Genomic DNA, 21,899 nt, shown 5'->3' on the forward strand with positions numbered 1-21,899 from the left:
TCTGACACTCTGAAATAGGCTGTTACAAAAGCTCTTCAGAAATCAGTATAATTTAAGTATAAAAGGGTTAATTTTAAGTAAATACTGGATGACTAATTTTCTTGATATTTCTACCTTTGTCAAAAGCAGGGCAGTGGGGTTGAAAAATCTATAATTCAGTACTGGCCGTTTCCGTTAAGTGGGAAATTCAATATTCTTCATGAAAATATGGTTCTAAGCACAACGTTAAAGAAAATGATGGCAAATAAAATATTTTCCTTGAACTGAAAGACAAGGCAAGGGAAAAGCAAGCACAGAGTCTTACACTACTTTGTATAAGATCCATTATACATCCATTAAAGATCCATTAAATATTCGTGGTTCTCCATTTGTAAAAACAAGGAACTGTGTGACGTTTATTACTTTTACCAACAATCACATTCTCATTAGTAGCAGTCATTTAGAAGTGTTTATTAGATCAAAAGGGAAAATAAGCAGGCATTTAGAAAACGCCCAGAGATAAGAAATTGACCTTTAGAAGAATAAAATAGGGCAAAGCTAAAGATAGGAATTACTCATCATTTCTATTTTTAAACACTTAAAGTTAGGAGGATGTCTCAAAAACCCAAGAAATAGTGAATTATGTCTCTGGTAAGAAATCTGATGTTAACTGTTTTTATCAACTGAATTTACTAGAGGAAATGTAATAGTTGAGAATCAAGACTATGTCTTCAACCCTTTGCCTAGACATTACTAGAACAGGAGAATAAGCAGTGATTGTGGCTGTGTGATAAATAGAACACACTGTGGGAACCGCTAATCTTGGGATTTAAGAGAAGTAAAAAAGTATTTTTATAAATGCCTCATAGAATCAGTTTATTTTGCCTCGTCTACACCAGCAGATTGAGTACTGTTAGTTATTTCTCACACAAAGTCTAAACAAATTCTTCCTTGGGTGGGGAGGGGTCTGTCCGTGACACACTCTACTCTTGTCAAAAGGACATGCTTAATACCATCTTACATGAGCTCGATGCTTCCACGCCAGTTGCTTGTGTCTGATAATATTAAGGGAAGCTTTGTGGAAGTCATTATTACCCTCTACAACTTAAACTTCAAAATGTTAAATATCGACTGTAAACTTCCCTAAATTTTCTCCATAACCCACATGAAATTTATACAAAACTTTATGAATTTCATTTTATTTTTAATGTGTAACTTGTAACTTCTCTTGAAACATAATCCATATGTTGTGTGCTAGGCAAAAGGATGACATGTTTTAATATGAAGTGACATTTAATTTTCAACAATGCCCCTCGGCTCTCCACAATCCTATCTCTACTCTCAGTGCTTCCTAATGTTTATAAAACACAATTAACAGATGGTTTGGGCAAAATAATGCTTAGATTTATGGCATGGAATTTTCTGAAGTTCCTGCCAATTTTGTTCCATGAAATACTACAAAATTCCATCTCTGCCAATGAGTGCCTCTGTCCTCATGAAAGGAAAAAAGGAAAAATAGCTTCAGTTTTTCCGTTGGATTTAACATGACAGAGAAATTCACCTGACATTGAGTTATTCTCCTTTAGTTAGGAAGCTTTTTAAAAGCAAAAATCATAATTCACAGTGAATTACTCTCGGGTTTACATTTAAGATTGCATAAACATAAAGAATGCAATGTTACTTTTCAGTGATTATATCACAAGTGAATACTGATTATTCAGAAATCATTAAATGCCTGCTTTGAGAGGTCACGGGCCTGTTATACTTTCAAGGGTTTGTGCCAAAATGTATTTTCTGTGATTGGCAAAGAAAAAGAAACTGCATTACTATCAACTTCATGAGGTTCTGGTGCCACACTGTCAACAGCAGGTAGCCTCTCCCTAAATAGTCATCTGCAAATCAAAATTCTTTTCAGTTAGACTCAAAACAAAAGGAAAACAACAAATGACAAAAACAATTACACAATAAAAATGCAATGTTGACAACAAAATCCCAACCTCTATAGCTTTCATTGTTGTTGGTGCTGGAGGTAGACAATTTGACCTGATAAAAGAAATAACTGCACCCTCTTGGAGGGACTGACAGTCACAACCAGCTGCCTCCGTTAACTTTTTAAAAAAGTCTTTGATAAATTAAATTCCTAGGAGACTACTGCTTTAGCGAATCTCATTTTCATCTATGTTAAATCTAGGATGGTACATTTTCAAGAGTATTATATAATTTCTGTCATCATAGTGGGAGCAAACTCTTTGAGAGGCTGAGAGAAAATCTATTTTAATTGAAAAGATTTTCCGGAAGCACACAAAGGAATCAGTGCTTAGCTCCATTAAAAAAAATCCTGTCAGGAAGGGAGGAGTGAAACTGGCTCAACAAGGCATTATACTATTCATATGGCTATTAAAGCACTGAAAGTCATATTACTCTCAGAACTGGCATAGACAATTTCATTCATTCTACTCCCTCAATTTCCAAAAACACAGAAGTAATTGCCACTTCCTGAAGGGCTCCACGGATCTACCCTCACAAGTGGGACTATGACAGGATGATGTGCCAGCAAGTTATCAGACAGAGACCTGCACAGAAGGCATCGTTCACATACTTTCCTTAAATATGCTGCAACTACAGCATCAGAACTCCTGTGACTTTGGTCTATTTAAATAAAGTGGGAAAGGCAAGCAACAGAGGCAGAGCAAAGAAACTCCACATGCTTCCTTTTTCTCCGGATGAAAAATTGTTTTCAAATGTCTTCTATGTTTGAAGGAAAAGAAACAAAAGGAGGGGGCACTCAGGTGATACATATCAGTTTATTTGGCAAAGAAAGAGGAACCATGTATAAATGAATAAAATGGTATGGATTCATACGTTTTACATGTTTCTTTATTGAATGAACCACTAACATGGTAGTAAGGCTTCAGAGTCTAAAGTCATTCAAACCTGGGTTCAAATCATGACTTCGCCAATCACTAGCTACGCAATCATAAGCAAGTTACTTAACCACTCAGTTTTCTCAATTGTAAAATGAGGATAGTTACCAAATAAAACAGAAGTAAATGTGTCTGTGCCCCCACATCAAGATCAAATGCAAAAAGGCATGTAAAACACCTGGTATAATGTCCAGTACACAGCAAATACTCAGTAAACATTGACTATTAATGATTATTTATTTAGTGGACTATATTACACTGCCAGTCAAGGCTGGCCAAGACTCATCATTTTCTTAGGGAAAAATCGGTGTCAGGGTTGGGAAAACTCCAATTTCAATACAAGAATCCAAAGATTTAATTTCAGTAAATGAAGCTATTATAATTGATGGCACCACTAAAATAAGTATACTGTTTTTGTTATGTAAATTAGGCAGCATCTCAGATTTACTATTTTAAATTAATACTTACCTTTTCCTGGATAAAGAGAAAAGAGGTGAGAAGTAAAAAGGCAACATAAACAACAAGACAGAAATTAATGGTTTTTTTCCATTAAGGCAATAAAGAGAGTAAGACAAAAATCACAGCAATCCTATAGTTTATACTCCACTCAGTTGGTTATTGCTTTTCCTCTTCTAAGAGAAGAGGAATGTCAAGTAGCAACGCGATGACCATTAACTCACAGAAACAGAAGGAAACAAAACTAAAGAAAGCACCTCTTGATACTGTGCAAAGATTAAATATGAAGTCTAAAACTGAAAATTAACTCTGTGGTATATAAGGCCAACAATGTATAAAAAGAAATAGTCATGGATTTTAAGTTAATTTAAAAGGGGATGGCAAATGTACCTGCTTCTTTTAAAGTGCTGCATTTCTGATATATAGAAGTCCTCAAGGTGGGGGCCCTTACATTATACAGTCTTATCTTCTCAATCCGAGAGTCAAAGACCCGAAGCAAAGGATCTTTCTCCTCCCACTGAGACATAATTTTATTATCAATAAAGGTGGCAAACATCTGTGTTTCAATGAAGCGTGAAAGAAATGGCAGGTATGGCTCAGGCTGGTCAGACAGAAAGGAAGCCTGTAATGAGATAATTAAAAAATTATTAGTGCAAAGAGACCATCTCAGTACTACATGATAAATCCAAAAATTACCTGTTAGTAAGGTCATTTTTTTTTAAATCTTATACAAAACTGACACTTGAAATTCAAAAATCCTTAAAAATTCACTTTTCCTTCCTTTCTTCTAAATTCATGGAATTTAGGTCACTTAGGTCTTGAGCACTGATCTTACCTTTCAAAATTGATTTACATTCTGATTCTCACAGCCATTATGAAGAAAAGAGAGCATCATTAATGAAAGATGGTGGATCAGTTGCTACACAATCGTCAATCATCCTTTTCACTTACCATTAAATTTGACCCCTTTCCCTAGTGAGCTATAATTTCTTCTGCTCTCTATTCCTAGCCTGTGCAATATACCTCCCAGTCGTAGGCGGTGAGGTGACTAACTGATACAATAATGATATATACATAAGTAATAACCTTAAGTAAAAACAATATGGAGTTTGTGTTTATAGATGAAATCTTTTTGTTCTTTTTCAAGTAAGTGGATGTTTTTCTAGGCCTCAACTCTGTTAGAGACTGATGGATGAAGTTAATTCAAAATCAAGCTCCTTCCAGACCTGTGCTGACAGAATAGTCTGGGCCTTAACAACTAAAAAAAGTATCGCCCCGAAAACCATTCAAAGCCAGCCAAACCTTTGGAAAACATGTGCCACCAGCCAGACGTCCCTGTACCTACCAGTGTGTCTGTTGCAATGGAATGGTTCAGTAAACTGCAATCTGTTTTTAATTCAAAATGTTCATTTTTTTTCTCTGGTTCTTCAGGTCTATATGTGTATAAGAATTCTATTTGCAGTTTGGTTCTAGCTGAAGTTTGGAAGTGAATTACTACTTCATTCAGCTGCTGGGTTGGTTTGACTTTTCATTCATTAGAGTAGAAGCAGGGCGGGAGAAGACAGAAAGGGAAGGATGGAAGGGTAAGTTCTAACATAGGGTTACTCTCCTGGGTACTCATCCCCTTCTTCTTAACATATTTATTTTTCATTCTGAAACGTATGAAGCCTTTTAAAAACTTCCTTACAAAAACCCACTTACTCAATTTAAGTGCCTCCATAGTGCAGATGTAGCCACATAAATCCAAATAGCCAGAAAAAGGTTCACAGTAGTCTCTAAAAATCAGTCAACCTCTTCAAAAGGTATTTTACAGATAAACATTAAGTTTACGTTTTATAGAGCAAAAAGCCTTTTTTCCCTAAGTGGGCCAAATGTCTATCTTTTGATATTCAGACCCTCATGGACTATAACATGTAAGGTTATCAAAGGTTGGGCTTGCAGGACTAGTATGTGATAGTCCTGCAAATTTTCCTAGTGAAAAATCAGATGATTACAGGACTTCTGGAATCCAACATGAAACTTCCATGTCTCTAGGGGTTATATAAGAAGAATTCCATTTATAGTTTGAAGCTACATAAAGATTAAGAAGGAAGAAAGTACCAGTGCGTGATTCAGATAAGAATTTGAATTGCCCCAAGGATAAATCATGAGTGTACACAGAGTAGTTCCAAGCTGGATAGGACAAAACGTGGAAAATGGTTAAGCTTAATGAGAAAGGAACCTAAGAGTAGGAATACATTTGGAGAAATGAAGGGCTTCTTAATTTATTAAAGAAGTCTTCTCAAACATAAAACGCACCAGAACTTAACTATTCAACATAGTTTATGTTCTCCATCTGAAAAAACATCTGATGAAATCAGAAAATAATCTTTCATGCTGCTTCCCTAAACAGAATTTTTTTACTCATACTTCTCTGTCAGATGTTCCAAGACTGCAGATTAGCCTCTTAGAATGTATTAACCCTTCTGAGCTGTCTTTTTCATGGCACAGAGATACCATTTAGTGAAAAGCTATAATTCACTCTAACAGCAATATCATGCCTCAGCAATCACAGAGGCAGGGGGCTGAACTACACCCTGGTGACCTGAAGGACCTAATGCCCATTCCTAAATGCCTTTCTTTGGAAAAAACAAACAAAAAAAAAGGTGGATATGTCCAGAAAATCTGTCAGAAGAATACTCTATAGCAAACCCTAGTTAGAAAGAAGTTTCAATGTCAGCAGGACAATCGAAAGCTGGTGCTATTTTGTCTTCCCTTCCCCCAAACTGGAACAAAGCCTTAGACTTATCATCATAAAACCCAATTCATTCACACTCTCTTTTGATCCAAGAATGAAATAAAAATTTGGCTTCTAAAATTAAACTGTTTGCTACCTTTACATGGACAAGTTATGATTTCATTATAGGTTGAAGACAAAATATAAAAATAAGGATTTATTGAAAAGGAGTAGGCCTTATTTAATTGAACTTGATCCTAAAATAAATGAAATTCTTACAAGGTCAGATAGTATTAACAGATTTGAAAAACCTGTGAAATTCGAGTTTCTATAATTCAAGAATTTTCAAAGTATCGAAAATTTAAAAATGAGGTTAAAGGCAATTTAAACACAATTCAATGACCAGCTTAATGAGCTAGTTGATTTGCTTTCCTGTGAAATTATTTTATCTAGTGTAAAATACTGGTAAAGAAAAGTTCTTTTTTTTTTTTTTTAAGAAAAGTTCTTAGTGGAAAGGGAGAGGAAAAAATCTGCATTTAAAACAAAGTTAACAAAATCGAGTACAACAGCCCACTAAGAAACACAAAAAGGGAACTATGGTTCCTTTTACTTTGTCAAAGTTCTGCATCTGTTCCCGGTTGGTCAGCCAGGATTCCATGTCCTGGGCAGTCTGAATCACAAATGCTTCGTAATCTGCAAACATCTGTGTAAAGCGGTTGGCGAAGACCTCTCGGAGCTGGACGTTGAGCTGGTAGTCCCTTAGTTCTGCCTCTTCACACTGAAGTTTCAAATCCTTTTCTTTTTCACCCAGAGAGGCAGGGAGGTCCATTTTTTCCACAGTCACACCTGTCCGCTTGGCCAAAGCCTGGAGGCGGGCTATGGTTTCGTTGCCCTTCAGTAACTCATACATACTGATGTTATTGGCGGAGACGTTGCCGTTCTTTTTGTCATTGACCAAGTCTTTTAGAACCAGATTCTTCAGTTTGGTGGCATTCTCACTGCAATGGAGGCTGCCCTCAGGAGGGATCCCAAATTGAAAAAGAACTTCGGAGAGTTCCTGGATAAAATCAACTTTATTGGGGAACTGTGGAAATTCTTCAGGCAACTCAATAAAATGGTTGTCAATATCCACAAAACACAAATTGGCCTGAAAGAGGAAAAAGAAATATAAAGGTTTTTAAATAAAGGCATGATGTTCTAAAATATTGTTGCTATTATAAACAAAATCATAGATTACAGTACCTCTCATGTTAACCTTCTCAAGATTAACAATTTTTTATTCTTTAAAAATCAATCTCTCTTGCCAGCATTTCCCCCAATGTGAGTATTTTTATACAATATTTAATACAAACATATAATTTTCTCTGGCTCTCATCAATTCATTATAATCGGGACATGACTGTGTAATTATATGGCATCCATTAGGCATTCCTGAATGGGCCAAAGTGCACCGACTGATAACACTGTACAAACTGAAGGCAGTGGGTAAAATGCTCACTGAATGACCTTGAACTTTCTATGCCATTCCAGTGCTCTAACGCCATTTGTAATTTAGAATTAACAATAACTGCTAAAATTTAGCAGTCTTAGTACCCTCAAAATGGGATAAAATTGGCAAAGAGCAATCCAATTCACAGAAAATCCACAAATTTTCACTTTATCCAACATTAGCTTCAAACGCTTGGACAACAAAAACCAGAAGTCATTAGACAAACAGCAGGAAGCAGAGAGAGGTGGTGGATGCAGTCCTTAGAGAACTATAAATGATTAACTCTTGCATAATTAAGAGTTGACTCAGGAGATATTTTTGAGTTGAGGAAAAGAAGAGACAGAAATCAGAGTAAATGTGTGTTTTTTTTTTTTTTTGAGTTTGCTTAATACTCTAGATTTTGAATAAAAAGACTTCCATATTTTTCAAGTAGACATGGAAAATTCAAGGGGCCAAGTCCCTGCATAAAATTCTGATTACCCCTCAGGTACCTGATTATAGCGGACTCCAAAGCAGTACTTTACTTTCACTGTTCAGACCTGGCTCTTACTCAGAACCAGGTGAAGGAAGACTGTGCTCCTGAACTGGGGCAGGAGGGACAGGTGACAAAGGTGAAGCCCATCATGTAAAACTGATCCTGACCGCCGCAGGTGCTGAACACAGGGCACAGGTGGAAGTCAACAAACAGAATAGGAAGCTTCACCTTACGGTTCCCCATCTTGGCCTCCCCACCTCCCTACCCCACCCCCAGGTCAGAAAAGAGAGCCTTCATACTGCGCTCTGATTCTGAATGCCACGGTAAGGTGAAAAAAGGAGAGCAAACAGCTGTATCTCTGTTTTTCTCTTTTGGTTCCTTCTCTTCATGTTAGATACTGATAAGCAAGAAGTGTAGCCAAGTTCCAAGTCAAGCTCAATAAAAACTCAAGATATCCCCTCATACAAAAACAGAGAACCAAGAATGACTTCTTTAAGTCTGAAGTAACTGTTGAATCCAACCCATTAATTCTGCAGATGAAGACACTGAGGCCCAAGGAGGTAGGTGACTTTCTGACACGTGTCCCAGATATGCATCCTCAGAGAGCCTGGTGGCTTAATGGACGTTTTTTTTTTCTTTTCTTTTTTTCATTTTTTCATCATGTTCAATGTCAGTAGTTTTCTCTAAATAAAGTAAGAGCTGTAGTAACATCTTACTGAAGACAGTAGGGCTGCCTATTGCTTTCTTTAAATCCACATCTTCATACATGTTTCTACAGTCGCTAGAAAGCGGATATATTGAAATGCTTAAAGGGGGAAAGTAGGTCACCATAATTCAAATGGATGATTCAGTATCTTTAAAAATAGAAGGAAAAAAATGCACTAACCTGCGAATCTAAATATTAACCAGCAACCTCCCACCACTTACATTTTGTACTGTCTCCTTCAGTAATGCCTTCCTGCTATCCTTTTCTATCCATCCTTTTCGTATGAAAAGAAAAAAATGACACATTTGGGGAAATTTTAACACTTGTTATACTCATGAAATCCCTGCTGAACTGAACATGTGGCGAGGCGGGTGTTCCAGCACCACGGTGACTGTCCTGCCCATGTGTTCCCAGGAGACTCTCATACCTCCTCTGTCAGCTTAGAAAGGCCCAAACTGGGGCTTTGATGATCACAAAAGAGATATAGGAAATGTGAACTTATGTTATAAAAATGTACTGAATGAAGTTAAAAAGCCATTTTCTAAAATAAGTAAGAACTCCATACAACAGAGTATTCTGATAAGTCACTTTCTCACTTTTAATACTACTAAATTTAAAAAAATTCTATGAGAAGAGCTCAAGAAGTATTAATACACAATAAAAATATATTTGACATCTTAATCTTACACTGTTCTCAGACTAAATATTTCTATAGTTTTACTGATCAGTGATGCGCAGAAGCCTTCACGATATGTAATCACTTCCAATGAAAAACAAACATTCCCTCAACAGGGAAAAAAGACTTGAAGCTTCTTTATCTCTTCTGGAGCCTTCCTATGTCCCTATCCTAAAAGCATTTTGATTTTCTCTGTGTACATTCTTAGTTCATTCATTCCTCTTACTAACACTTACTTTTAGCCTGTGTTACTGATACTGTTAAATGACTTATCTGGGAAAGCAGAAATCACCTCTTACTTATCTTGATGTCTCCCAATGTATCCTACACTAGTAGTGTATGAGAAAACTATGTGCTGAATGAATGAATAAGGCTAAAAGAGATGGTCATTTTGTGGACCTCCAAAACTGTAGGCAGGAGGAGGAAGTACCCAGAAATGTGAGGCCAGGGCAGCTTTCTCCACGCTGAGTAAGGGATCTAGTTTCTCAATGGCTAAAGTTGAGCTGGCATAAGGAAAAGCCAGGAGACTCACATTTAAAACATTCCCAGAGAATTTCAGAGAAAGATATAGCAAAAACAAAGTGGCAAAAGCAATTCCACTTCAGTTTTCTCTGATTTCTTGTCTACCATTTACTGTAAAGACGAGTAAGAATGGTAGAAAGTGAGGTACCATTCAATGCAATTAATCCTCAGTGCTATCTATATCCTTTGAACCATCACTTCCACCCCTGAAGAAACAGTACAACAAATGGCTACTTGTACCTATCATTTTGGAATCATGGGGAAAGTGAGTGGGTGGTTAATTATAAGTCTACGTAGGTACATTAGTTAGCTAACAACTAAAATCATACCTTCTTAAAATAGTCATTTCATAAACATCATTTTCACAACTATACTAAAAATCCCTGTCTCTATTTTTAGCTATATTTTATTTTACAGAAAAACGGAGGGGGTCAGGAGAGTTGAGTATTACTAGTGAGTATATTTAAGTCACTTTTTAAAATGACTATTTTTATACCTACTTCCTCCTCAAAATTATGTGAAGTACATTATTTCATCTCGTTGTAAAACGATGTAAGAATGAAGTGATACACTGTTAGCCTTTTGTTCTAAAACAGTCGTGTACTAATTTATACTTTTTATATAGAAGCACTGCTAATTTCACAGCTGATTCAGGTAATTTCATGTTATTTTACTCTATGAATAGATAGGTATGTATATTTATTAAACAGTGTTGATTTAATAAATGAAAAATTATAAAAATCACAGATATTATTGTAAGAACTTTCTGAATTTTAAAGTTTGTTTATATTTCGAGTCAGAGGATACACACAGAGACAGAAAAATTTCTTGACTATGAACACATCAAGGTGGTATTTAAAAATTCTCAACAATTATGACTAATGCTAAAATGGAAAGATAATATTTATACATCTAAACAAATGACCTTCTAGAATGTCATTTGATTAACATACAATAGACCAGATCTCAAGAAACTGAAACATGTCATTGTTTAAGTCTTTAAAACAAAATGCATTTGGCTAGTCTACTTCTTTTCCCTTGAAAATTTAAAGAATCTACTTATTTGAATCAACAAGATACCTAGATTAATTAAAAAAAAAAAGAGAAAACAAGATAGTTCAGGTAACAGAGAAAAGGTATAATAGGGAGGCAAAAGCAGAGAACATACACAAGCTCAAAAAGAGCAAGAGAGGAGGCATGTTTATTTTATAGGATCTGAATCCAGCTATTTTCCCCTGAACAAAAATGTTAATTTTGTTAGGGAAACATTCATTAGAATAAAGTAAGCAACGGATGATTACAGGAATCATTACTGGGTATAATGGCTGTGGCTTAGTGTGTTATTTTAAATTCACTTATTAAAATGAGAATCTCTATGAGAAATAAGAAAAAATAAAACTGAAGCCCAGCATGAAAGATGTTCTTAAGAAAGGTGCTAATTAAATAGCTAATAATATAATGTAATTAATCATTTTATGTTTTTTACAGGCCATGGCACTCTCATCAATATTTCATTTCAGAGGTTTTACACTGTAATTCTGAGCACCATTAACAATAGCTAAAAATTAGATTCAAAATGCTTACAAAGAATTCCTGTTTATTTTCTTCTTAAGCAACATTTGAAAATACAACACACAGAACGCATAGTATCCTTAAGGTAGCCTAAAAGCTAGGGGTTAGAATTTTTATTTCAACCACCTAGTGAAGCTGACATTTAGAAAAAGATCACTAGCCTTAGGTCTGAAAACAAAGACTACTGAAGTATTTGATATTTCCATTAACCCTAGCTTGCTAAAGGATGTTACTTTTCATTTGATGGAGGTCAAGAATCAAATTCACCTCAATTAATGTCATGATTTCAAAGGAGTTTAAAATTGGGCTGTATCATTTAGAAAACAAAATTTATAACATGAATGGGGAAAAGAAATGAAATGTTATTAGAATAACAAAGCAACTAGATAATACTACTATTGTTCCAACTTCACAAATTTATAGCTGTGAAAATTTGCCATTGTCCTGTTTTGAACCACGTTTTATTAACGGCTATGTCACAGTAACCATCACATAGCTCTGCATTCTATGGCTCAGGCTCTGCTCCAAATGGACCTGGGAGATTCAGAACAGGCAGAGACAGTTTGGACAAACACAATGCTATGTAACAAAGGTAGCCTTGACCTACATCAACAAACAGCAAATGCTTCATCATTCATTATAGGTTTTACCTCTTGAGGAAGTTCTAGTTTAGAGCGGTCAGTTCCTTCTTTTGACTGAAGGCCCATCAGATAAGGGACAGGAGCATCGAGAAAATGTAGCAGAGAAGCAGGGAGGATGGGCACATAAACATGCTGCCATTGAAATGGGAACAAAAGTGTGGTGATGCCTTCCGCCACAGTCATCAGGCGCTGATAATCTGCACAGAACAAGGAAAAATGGAGGAAGAGTCCAGGTAAAAACATCATTACTGCATTAAACTTGGAAATATCAAGTTCCAGAAAAAAACCTCTTGCACTAGTATGTAAAATCTTTATGACCATCCAGAAAATAGGTCAGTTCTATCCCACCATAATTCAAGAGTTAAATGGTTTGACTTGAAAGGTTTTAAGGGGGTATGGGTAGGTGGAAACGTCATCATCTCTTTGCTTCTGAAATCACTAGTATGTAAATTTACATTCCTTTAGAATGTGGAGGAAACAAGAACTAATAAAATTGCTCTTGGCACTTCTCCTATCAAAAACGTACAAGGATATCACTACTAACCACGTTTTGTATACATACATATCTATACAATCTCCAATTCAGAGGCTCTTTTTCACCTGTATATACTATCATGGCTATAATCTGTAGTTATCCTGATTATATTTATGTTAGCCTTCATTTTGTAGTTACAAGAAATCAACAGATACATGCATTCATAGTCACACTTCCTACATTTAACCCCCAACTATAGAACTATCAAATCTAGGGACAAAACGAAAAGTTACCTGAAAATTTAAGTTTTTAAAAATATTTTATTTTGTTTACATGAACTAATATATCAAAATTAAAAAACTGTCTACAATGTTAAAGTGCCCTCTTTCCCCTGCCACCCATTTTGTTGAGATATAATTGACGTGTAACACTGTATTAGTTTTTGGTGTACAGTGATCTGATGTGTATATATTGCAAAATGATTACCACAATAAGTTTAGTTAATATCCATCACCTCACATAGTTACAAAGAAAGTACCCTCTTAAACCACTCTGCCACAGACACTTTATGCATACACATGTCTATAATACCTTGGAGGCAGACATGTTTCAGAATTCTGATTTTTTTAAATTGAAAAAAGTAATATTGTACATATAACATATACATGAACTATCTAGGGTAGCACCCTGTAATCCAACACATGAATATTTCTGCAGCAAACCATGTAAGTGTACCAGGGCAGATAATCAAACAATTCAAAGAATTTAAATAGGGTCACTTTGGTTTAGGTCTCGTTTTGCCAATATATGAGTTACAAAAAGAATGCTTGGTTTTCAGAATTTTTTTTGGATTTGAGGATTGTAGAGACAGGATATTACAGAATTGCAATAATCTCTCGCAGAATTCACTGTGCACAAATATAGTAAAATCTGGGAGAGGAAGACTTCGGGGAGTCTTCTTAAAAAGGTTCTTCTTAAAAAGCTACTTGGTTCACATCAACTTAAAGAACACTTAACAAAGCAAAAACAGAGTATTTTCCATTAAAACATTTTTATGTTATTTTACAATTTGTAAACGACTGCCTTTAATAGCCTACAATGGGATTTTGTGGTAATGAATCACCAGCTGTCCATAGGCCAAGTGTTTCCTTATCTGAGTCGTTATTAAGACTTACATTTTTGGTGCAAATCTGTTTACAGGAATACTTCTAAAAAATAAATACCAGATGGCCTGAGGGGTGGGTCAGTCATATGAACGCAAAGAGCTGACCTAAGGTGGTGATACAGGAACATGGGGAGACAGACAGACAGAAAAATAGACTAGATCAGCTGAGGCTCAAAGAAGAATCTGGGCTGAAACAGATCACACTCTGTGAAGGTGGGTGCTGGGGTGGTGGTCAAAGGAGACTCGATAATCAGTCACCTACCTGTCAGTCTACTAGTGAGCAGCAGATGTTTGAGATGAAGGAGACAGGGTCTGACAACGTGTGGGTGGGGTTAGGGATGAGCAGCTGACATCACACCCCAGAAATCCGTCAAATGCTCTAGGTTTAGAAACTAACAGCAGCTCTGCACTGTGACAGGCCACCATCACAGCATTTGCCCCTCATCTCCCCCTCACTGTGGGCTCCCTACAGACAGAGTAGTATCCTTTCATCTCATCCTCCGCACAAAGCGCAGGGCCTCGTTCATAGCCAAAATTTACTGACGCTACTGAAAGTCGCATTTTTCTCCTCTTAATTACAACAGAGTTCTAACAAAACACACACAAAAAAGGAGTAGGAAGGCATGCAGATAAGTAATTATGAAAAGACCAAATCCAGAGAAATGTTCTAAAGATTCTCTTCTGTGGCCATCCATTTCAGTCAAGGGCTGGAGACTTTTTATTTTTGTAACCTCAGCACTCAGCACAGTATATGGCATATAACAGATGCTCAAAAATATTTTTAAATGAATTAGTGGGATAAGACTATATAATTTTGCTGGGTATCCACAGGTAAATAAACTTGATTCGATTTTGTCCACATGAGATTAAAGAACCACTAATCTTCCCGTAGGAGAAAATGGTAAGTACTCAGACAAGAAACTATTCCCTCAAAAATCACATTTCCTGGATAGTCATATATTCGGTTAATTATGTGCATGCCCAGGCACATTATAAAGAAAATTCAAATATCCGTTTACTAAGCTGTGGATATTGTTCATTATACAGAGAACTGTTACCAAGTGACTCATGCTAATCATGCATATAGGGACCAGAACTGCTATTTAGAAACACGTATCACATTTTAACATTTCTTTCCTCCTGAATATCAAAAATGTAGAGCTTTAGTGGTGAAATGTAATGCAGGTTTCCCATGGCCCTGCAGAGTGGGAAAGGACTCTCGGGAAACTTCCTTTTGGGAAGTAACTAGAGAATGAAGGCACAGTGTCTGTCCACTAGGAAGATGTGTTCATGTGTCACTCCTGAAGTATGAGGAGAACAGAGCTCACTGAAAATTAAGAGAAAAACAACTTTATATTCATTTAAGCATTTTATAATTTGTATTAAAAATATACAGTATGTCCTATGTAGATGGGCTACAAAAATAACTTGACTGTTCTTGTCTACAGTATTTGCTAACTTTAAAAAATTGCTGTTAGTTTTACTCTGGGTTTCTATGGAGTTTTGTCATAAAAATAGTTATAGAAATAAACTATTGCCAGGTTTTTTAAGGGGAGTTACTGTTAAAGATTAGCATTCTAAGACAATCACTTCCTTAATAAAAGGTTCATGTTTTTGACTCAACTAGCTTCTTTAACAACAAAAAAACTAAACTAAAATCTAGGTTTAAAAAAAAATTACATTTTGTACAACACTAAATGGGAGAAAAAAAACCTACTTTAAAGTCAGGGGATATTCTTCCTCCAATCCCTTACCCACCTCGAACTTCTGAATGCCTTACTTGATTTATTTAAGGAAAAGGAGAATATTCATTTGGTTAAGAAACACTTAGTAATCACTCATTCTGCCAATACTCTCTAGTCAAATACCCCAAGAACACACCTGTATTTGAACAGTTAAGTTTATTACACATTGCAGAGATGGAGAACGTACACCCTGGGGAACTATGGGATGTGTTAGTAAGAGGGTTTAGAGAGAACCTATTATAAGATTTGGGCTTTGTTTGGATACTTCTGGGGATGGTCTAAGGAAATGGATGCAATTGTATGACTCGGGATCTTAATAAATCTGACAAATAGGGAAGGCAGACTGAAGCGGGGAGAAAGCTGTGATTGGTAAGAAGTGAAGCAGCAGTTACTAATTTGGCGAGAAGAGGGTGGTTGGCATCTTGTGGGTTGTACAGTGACCTTGCTTGAAGTAGATGTTCCTGCGAGACTGTGTACGTTGTTTAGAACCACAAGGCTCAGTTGTGAGCGTCAGACCAGTTTGTATAACAGTGAGGCCTGGCTGTGAGAGGTACATCAGTTCTTGGATGTCAGGGCTGCTTTTTATTTCTTTCTCAATTGTAAGCCAGACACAAGTGAAAGGCTCAGGGTTTTAAAGAGTCAGATGCTGTACCAGTAATCTATTTATTGCCTCTCAGCTCCAAATTTACTCAGTACCTGGTCTATGATAATGGACCGGACCGTAAGCATTTGTCCTTTCCAGTGAGCACAGCGTTAAGCTCTGGCCATGGAAGGCACTGGAGAGACACTGAAGGAGGAAGGGGCTTCTCTTCTCAGTTCCAGAGCGCCATGTGCAGTGTTTGGTGTTCTTGTTCCTGTGCACGGTTGATCCGGTTGATCGGTAGGGTGGATATGCGAGCACACCTGCTGGTACACTTCCCCAGCCACACACCCAGCGCAAGCAGCCTTCAGTGAAGGGTCACTGCTCACCTGCACACGGCACTCTCAACACAGACACTGCACACTCAGATCTCAAACCCACAATGGCATGCCAACAACTTCTGTATGCCCGCTCACCACCCACAGCTCACTTGTGCCTGGGAGGTTTGTTTTCTGCTTGTCTGGTGACTGAGGACCAGCTCCGGCCCAGACAACCCACTGACCTTTTCCATCACACAATGACCTGCAACCATACTTTCTTCAATGAGGTGTGAACCTCAGTCTTGGGAAGTGGCTCCCCTTCCATGTTTGTCCTTCCTAGGGTACCCTTCAGTTTCCTTCATGGCTTTAGAGTTACTTTCCTAGTATAGGTTTATAATTCTTCATATTACATTCTTCTCTTTTAAGTTACTGTGTGGTTTAATCTGTCTCCTGGTTGGACCTAGACTGAAAGGTAGAGGGTTTTAAGCAGTCAAACCAAATCCCTATCAGCTTGGCTACTTTATTTACTGTTGATGGGGAAACTGTTCAATCTCATAGAAAACAAATTCTTGAAGAACTGGAAACTACCACCTTGGTCTATTTTCTTGCTTTAATTATGGAAAACTTTCACATGGGAAGTTTCTAATCTTCTAGTAGACACTGAAAGCCTGATATACATGGTTTATTTTTCCTTCACCACAACTCCACCTACTTGTTGTGGGTGTTCTATGTTTATTCTTCTTTCCAGTTTCTGTGCTCCCTTCAAGATTGGATGAAATGCCACACACTTTTAAATAATGCAATTACTTAGCAGAAACAGGCAATTCTTCTTAACTGAATCAAGAAATAAAGGTAGGGTTTTCTTCTTCAAGCATGTTTTTAAAATTTTAAATATTTTAGGAAAATTATTTTTTTCTTTAATATTCAAAGTGATGAATGTATAGAAGTTATTTTCATATTTAAGACACGCCTCAGCATGGCATATGCGAGCTCCTCAATGATTTGGCTTTTCCTGCTTCATTTCTTACCATGCCACATGCAGTCAAATCATCTGCTTGCAATTCATTCACTGAATGTGACACGTTTTCCTAGGTCCCTGTCCTCTGTACATCTCTTTCCTCTACCCAGAATGTGCCTGCCCCTTGCACAGCCTGGCCAAGTTCCACTTTTTCCTTAGGTAACGGTTCCTTTGCAAAGTCTTCCCTATGATGGTAACATTTCTTATCATCACGAGTCCCTTCCATATGCTTCCATAGTACCTGATCTTTATTTCTATCACAGTAATTATTCATCTCACTAAAACCATTAACTTTCTTTTATAATTATCTGTTTCTGTGTCTCTCTTCCTTACTATACCATCATTAACCAAGTGCATAAAATAAAAATGTCGAAGTTGAGGGATTATTAAAATTCTGAACAACTATAACAAGTAAGCCATGTGGGAAGTGACTAGAGTCAAAACATTTTACAGTATCTGTATTTTAAAGATTCTGACTGACATAAGACTAAGTGTTCATGTTAAAACTTCAAAATTTACCATTAAGAAAAACAGCATATAACATCTACACTAATTAAATGGAAAATGGCAATGAGAAAAAAACATTTCAATTAGTTAAGAAGGCAAAAAAGAAAAAAAAAAAAACAGGGAGTAAAGCAGGACAAACGGTCAAAATAAATGAAAATTAAACATTTTTAGAATTGAATAATGAAAATATCATATACTAATACTTGTGGGATGAAGCTAACACAAGATTCTAAGATGTTAGTATTTGGGCGGTGTGTGTGTGCAAAATAATAAACCCAGAGGAAGTAAAAACCAAACCAGAAATTAATAAAACAGAGAACAAAGATACAATAGAAAGTACCAACACAGATAAAGTTCTTTAAAAAGAGTAACAGAGTTGACACACTTTAGGTAAAAATAATCAAGGGAAAAAGAAAGAAGGCACACGTAAGTAGTATTAGAAATGAAAAGGGGGACAAAACTACAGCTATAGCAGCGATTAAGAAGACAGGGAAATATTACTCAGACTTTATATCAATAAACTGAAAGCTTAAGAAAATTATTCCTATATATGATGACCGGGGGACACTAGGTTATTGTAGTGATGACCGTTTTGCAGTGTATACAAATATTGAATCACTATGTTGTACACCTGAAACTGTTATATGTCAATGATATTGCAATAAAAATAAACTAAAAATAAAATTATTACTAGAGAAAACAGAAATGAACAAAAATTGATTCACGGAGCAATAGAGAAGCTTCTGGTTTGATGAACACATGGGAGGGTGGTCTGCATGGAGAGGGCCTGGAAGCTTTGCGACCCTCCCCCTTCCTTCCCGATGCGTCTCTTCCATATGACTGTTTCTGAGTTGCAGCCTTTATAATAAGCCAAGGACAGTAAGTAAAGCACTTTCCTGAGCTCTGTGAGTTGTTCTAGCACATTACGAAACCCAAAAGGGGGGACGTAGAAACTCCTGAATTCGTAGTTGGCTGGGCAGGTAGATGTAAGTAGCCTGGAACCTACCTCTAGCTGGTGTCTGAAGGGAGGGCAGTCTTGTGGGACTAAAACCTTAAACCTGTTGTCTGATGTTAACTCCAGGTAGTTAGTGTCGCAAATGAACTGAATTGTTGGTGTCAGAACTCACTGGTATCAGGGAGGAAACAAGCTCACATTTGGTGTCAGAAAATGTGGGATTTGCTGAAACGGCCCAGGCCCACAGAAGCATGTGGTTTGGGAAGAGAAAGTCTAAAAGGGCAGGGGATGAGGAACCTTTGACTCCCAGGTGGCCACGTGGACAACTATGGTATGAAGCAGCAGCTATACTGAGGCAAATTACTGAAGGTAAAAGTTACTAATGGAATTTGTAGACAGATCCAACTGCCAGTGAGTTGTTTCACTGAATGCATAAAGAAAGGCACACTGAAAAGAAGAAAGTCAAGTATACAATCCCTTGGTTATTGTTATTTATAACAGCTGAAACGAAAATGCTGGGTCAGACTGTGCAGCCTTGTGGAACTGGCTTTATGATAACCAGGATATTTGCCCACTGAATATGCACAATGGCCAGATCATAGTAAATGGTGAGGGCCCCTTTTGCATTGGCACCTCATGTAACCTCTGCCAGAAAATCAGTCAGATTTGCTGTCTCAGCTTTCCCTCATGAATCTTAGAGATACCAATAAAAACATTCGATTACTTAACAAGAAAAGGCAAAGAGGCAGAGGGGAGAGTCAAGGGACTCATTCCAGCAGGGTGGAAATTTGTAAACAGTTATTAAGAAATCGGGTGAATAAAGCAAACATGACAGGAGCAAAACAAAGAGGAAAGGGCTGCCCGGTGCTCAGCCGGTTAGAGCTCTGTGCTCCTAACTCCGAAGGCTGCCGGTTCGATTCCCACATGGGCCAGTGGGCTCTCAACCACAAGGTTGCCAGTTCGATTCCTCGAGTCCCGTGGGGGATGGTGGGCAGCGCCCCCTGCAACTAGGATTGAACACGGCACCTTGAGCTGAGCTGCTACTGAGCTCCCGGATGACTCAGTTGGTTGGAGCGCGTCCTCTCAACCACGGGGTTGCCGGTTCGACTCCCGCAGGGGATGGTGGGCTGCGGCCCCTGCAACTAGAAAAAAATGGCAACTGGACCTGGAGCTAAGCTGCACCCTCCACAACTAAGACTGAAAGGACAACAACTTGACTTGGAAAGTAGTCCTGGAAGTACACACTGTTCCCCAATAAAGTCCTGTTCCCCTTCCCCAATAAAAATCTTAAAAAAAACCCCAAAAAAACAAAGAGGAAAAAGAAAGGGAAGTGTCGAGGAATTCATCCCAGCAGGGTGGAAGTCTCTAGATGGTTATTAAGGAATGGGACAAATAAACTGAACACTGATGTGTTGAAACAAAGGTCTTACTGTAGTACTATGTAAGACGCTTGCTGGTCCCCTACATTAAAGGTCTCCAAATAAGTTAAGTCTATTTACCCCAATTTGCTGAAATTTTAAAAATGGAAAAGGCAAAGATCATAAGGAGGAGAAACCAGACCTGGAATCGCTCCGGGCAACAGTCAGATGAATCAAGACAAAGACTGACAAAAGGGCTAGCATTTCTTGGCCCAACCCGCTGCTGGGAACCCAAAGCCTAATGCACGAAAGTGAGTAAAGTGGTGGGTGGGATAGAAAAGTTTCTGGGACCCCTTTACATGGGAGCCTCGTGGACTGTGGTACCAAAACCCTTTGGTGAAGTCTTAAGGCAGGCTGCAATTAGAATATAAAAATGTTCAGGTTGATAGGATGAAAGTGGATATTTGGGTGAAAACTGGAGTATTTAAACAGGCTTTACAGCAATGTTTTACTGGAATGGATATTATGTCTAAATGGGGGACACTTCCTCCAGAAGTAAAACATAAGGCATGTAAATCGCCCTTCAAGCAATATTAATTGGACATGCTACATGGAAATAAGACTGCCAATGGAGAAAAGGAACTGGAGTGTTGGTACCATGTTTCCCGAAAATAAGACCTAGCTGGACCATCAGCTCTAATGCGTCTTTTGGAACAAAAATTAATATAAGGCCCGGTCTTACATTATATTATATTATGTTATGTTATATTATATTATATTATATTATATTATATTATACCCGGTCTTATATTATTGTAAAATAAGACCAGGTCTTATATTAATTTTTGCTCCAAAAGACACATTAGAGCTGATGGTCCGGCTAGGTCTTATTTTCAGGGAAATGGTACGAACAAATTTTGCTCAGTAACACTTTGTGGAGCACAGACTGGGTGGGGCTTACGGCAAAAACCTGTGAGCCCCTCTCACTGACAACTAGTGGGATGTTGGACTGGAGAATTTCCATTTGAAAGGCAGTTACTAGCTTGATATTGGACATTAATCTTTTTCCTAGCTGATGTCCCTATGACTGAAACACATAAAATAATCTTGAAACCTGAATACCATGAGGTCTTGGGTGATGTCAGAAAAACACTCTAAGGGAAGGTAATGCTTGGAAGAGTTCCATAATAAAATGGAAATGGTTTATACAGGGGTCCTGTTACAGGGAGGAAGCAAGGAGGAGATACAACCAGGAGCCTCTTTTCCCACAGGACTGACTCTGGAACTGAGTGAGGAGCCGCTGGGTTCTATCATCACTTGGACAGTAAACACCTCTCAACTGACCCACACAGAGCTGCTCAGTATACGAATGACAGTTCCAAGGTGAATGGACAACATTCGGTTTGGAAGGCCACCACCCTGATCGCAGAAAGTAAAAACAGATCAGCTCAGTGGGCCGACTTGCATGCTGTTTTCCTAGCAGCGACGGAAAAATCAAACGGTAAAAGCATTTGGGTTTTTTATTGACTCGTGGGCAGTGGAAAACAGGACGACTGAAAGGATCCCTTACAACGCGCAGCCCTATGGAAATCACTCCGGGAATTTATGGGGCGCGTTAAA

General features: G+C 37.6%; 1 protein-coding gene across 4 annotated transcripts in view; it reads right to left on the minus strand.

The window, feature by feature from the left end:
* Positions 1-21,899, minus strand: part of DENND5B (DENN domain containing 5B) — a 152,745-nt gene that overhangs the window by 46,657 nt on the left and 84,189 nt on the right. For all 4 annotated transcript variants that reach the window (XM_019736899.3, XM_019736890.3, XM_019736908.3 and 1 more), the window contains 3 exons: positions 12,166-12,353; positions 6,686-7,222; positions 3,750-3,981 (listed from right to left, as the gene is read on the minus strand). In XM_019736899.3, coding sequence (XP_019592458.1) covers positions 3,750-3,981; positions 6,686-7,222; positions 12,166-12,353 — 957 coding nt within the window. The remainder of the gene's footprint in view (positions 1-3,749; positions 3,982-6,685; positions 7,223-12,165; positions 12,354-21,899) is intronic.

The sequence above is a fragment of the Rhinolophus sinicus genome, chromosome 1, assembly GCF_057876585.1.
Source record: "Rhinolophus sinicus isolate RSI-liver-muscle chromosome 1, RSI-T2T, whole genome shotgun sequence".
In the NCBI taxonomy this organism is placed as follows: Eukaryota; Metazoa; Chordata; class Mammalia; order Chiroptera; family Rhinolophidae; genus Rhinolophus; species Rhinolophus sinicus.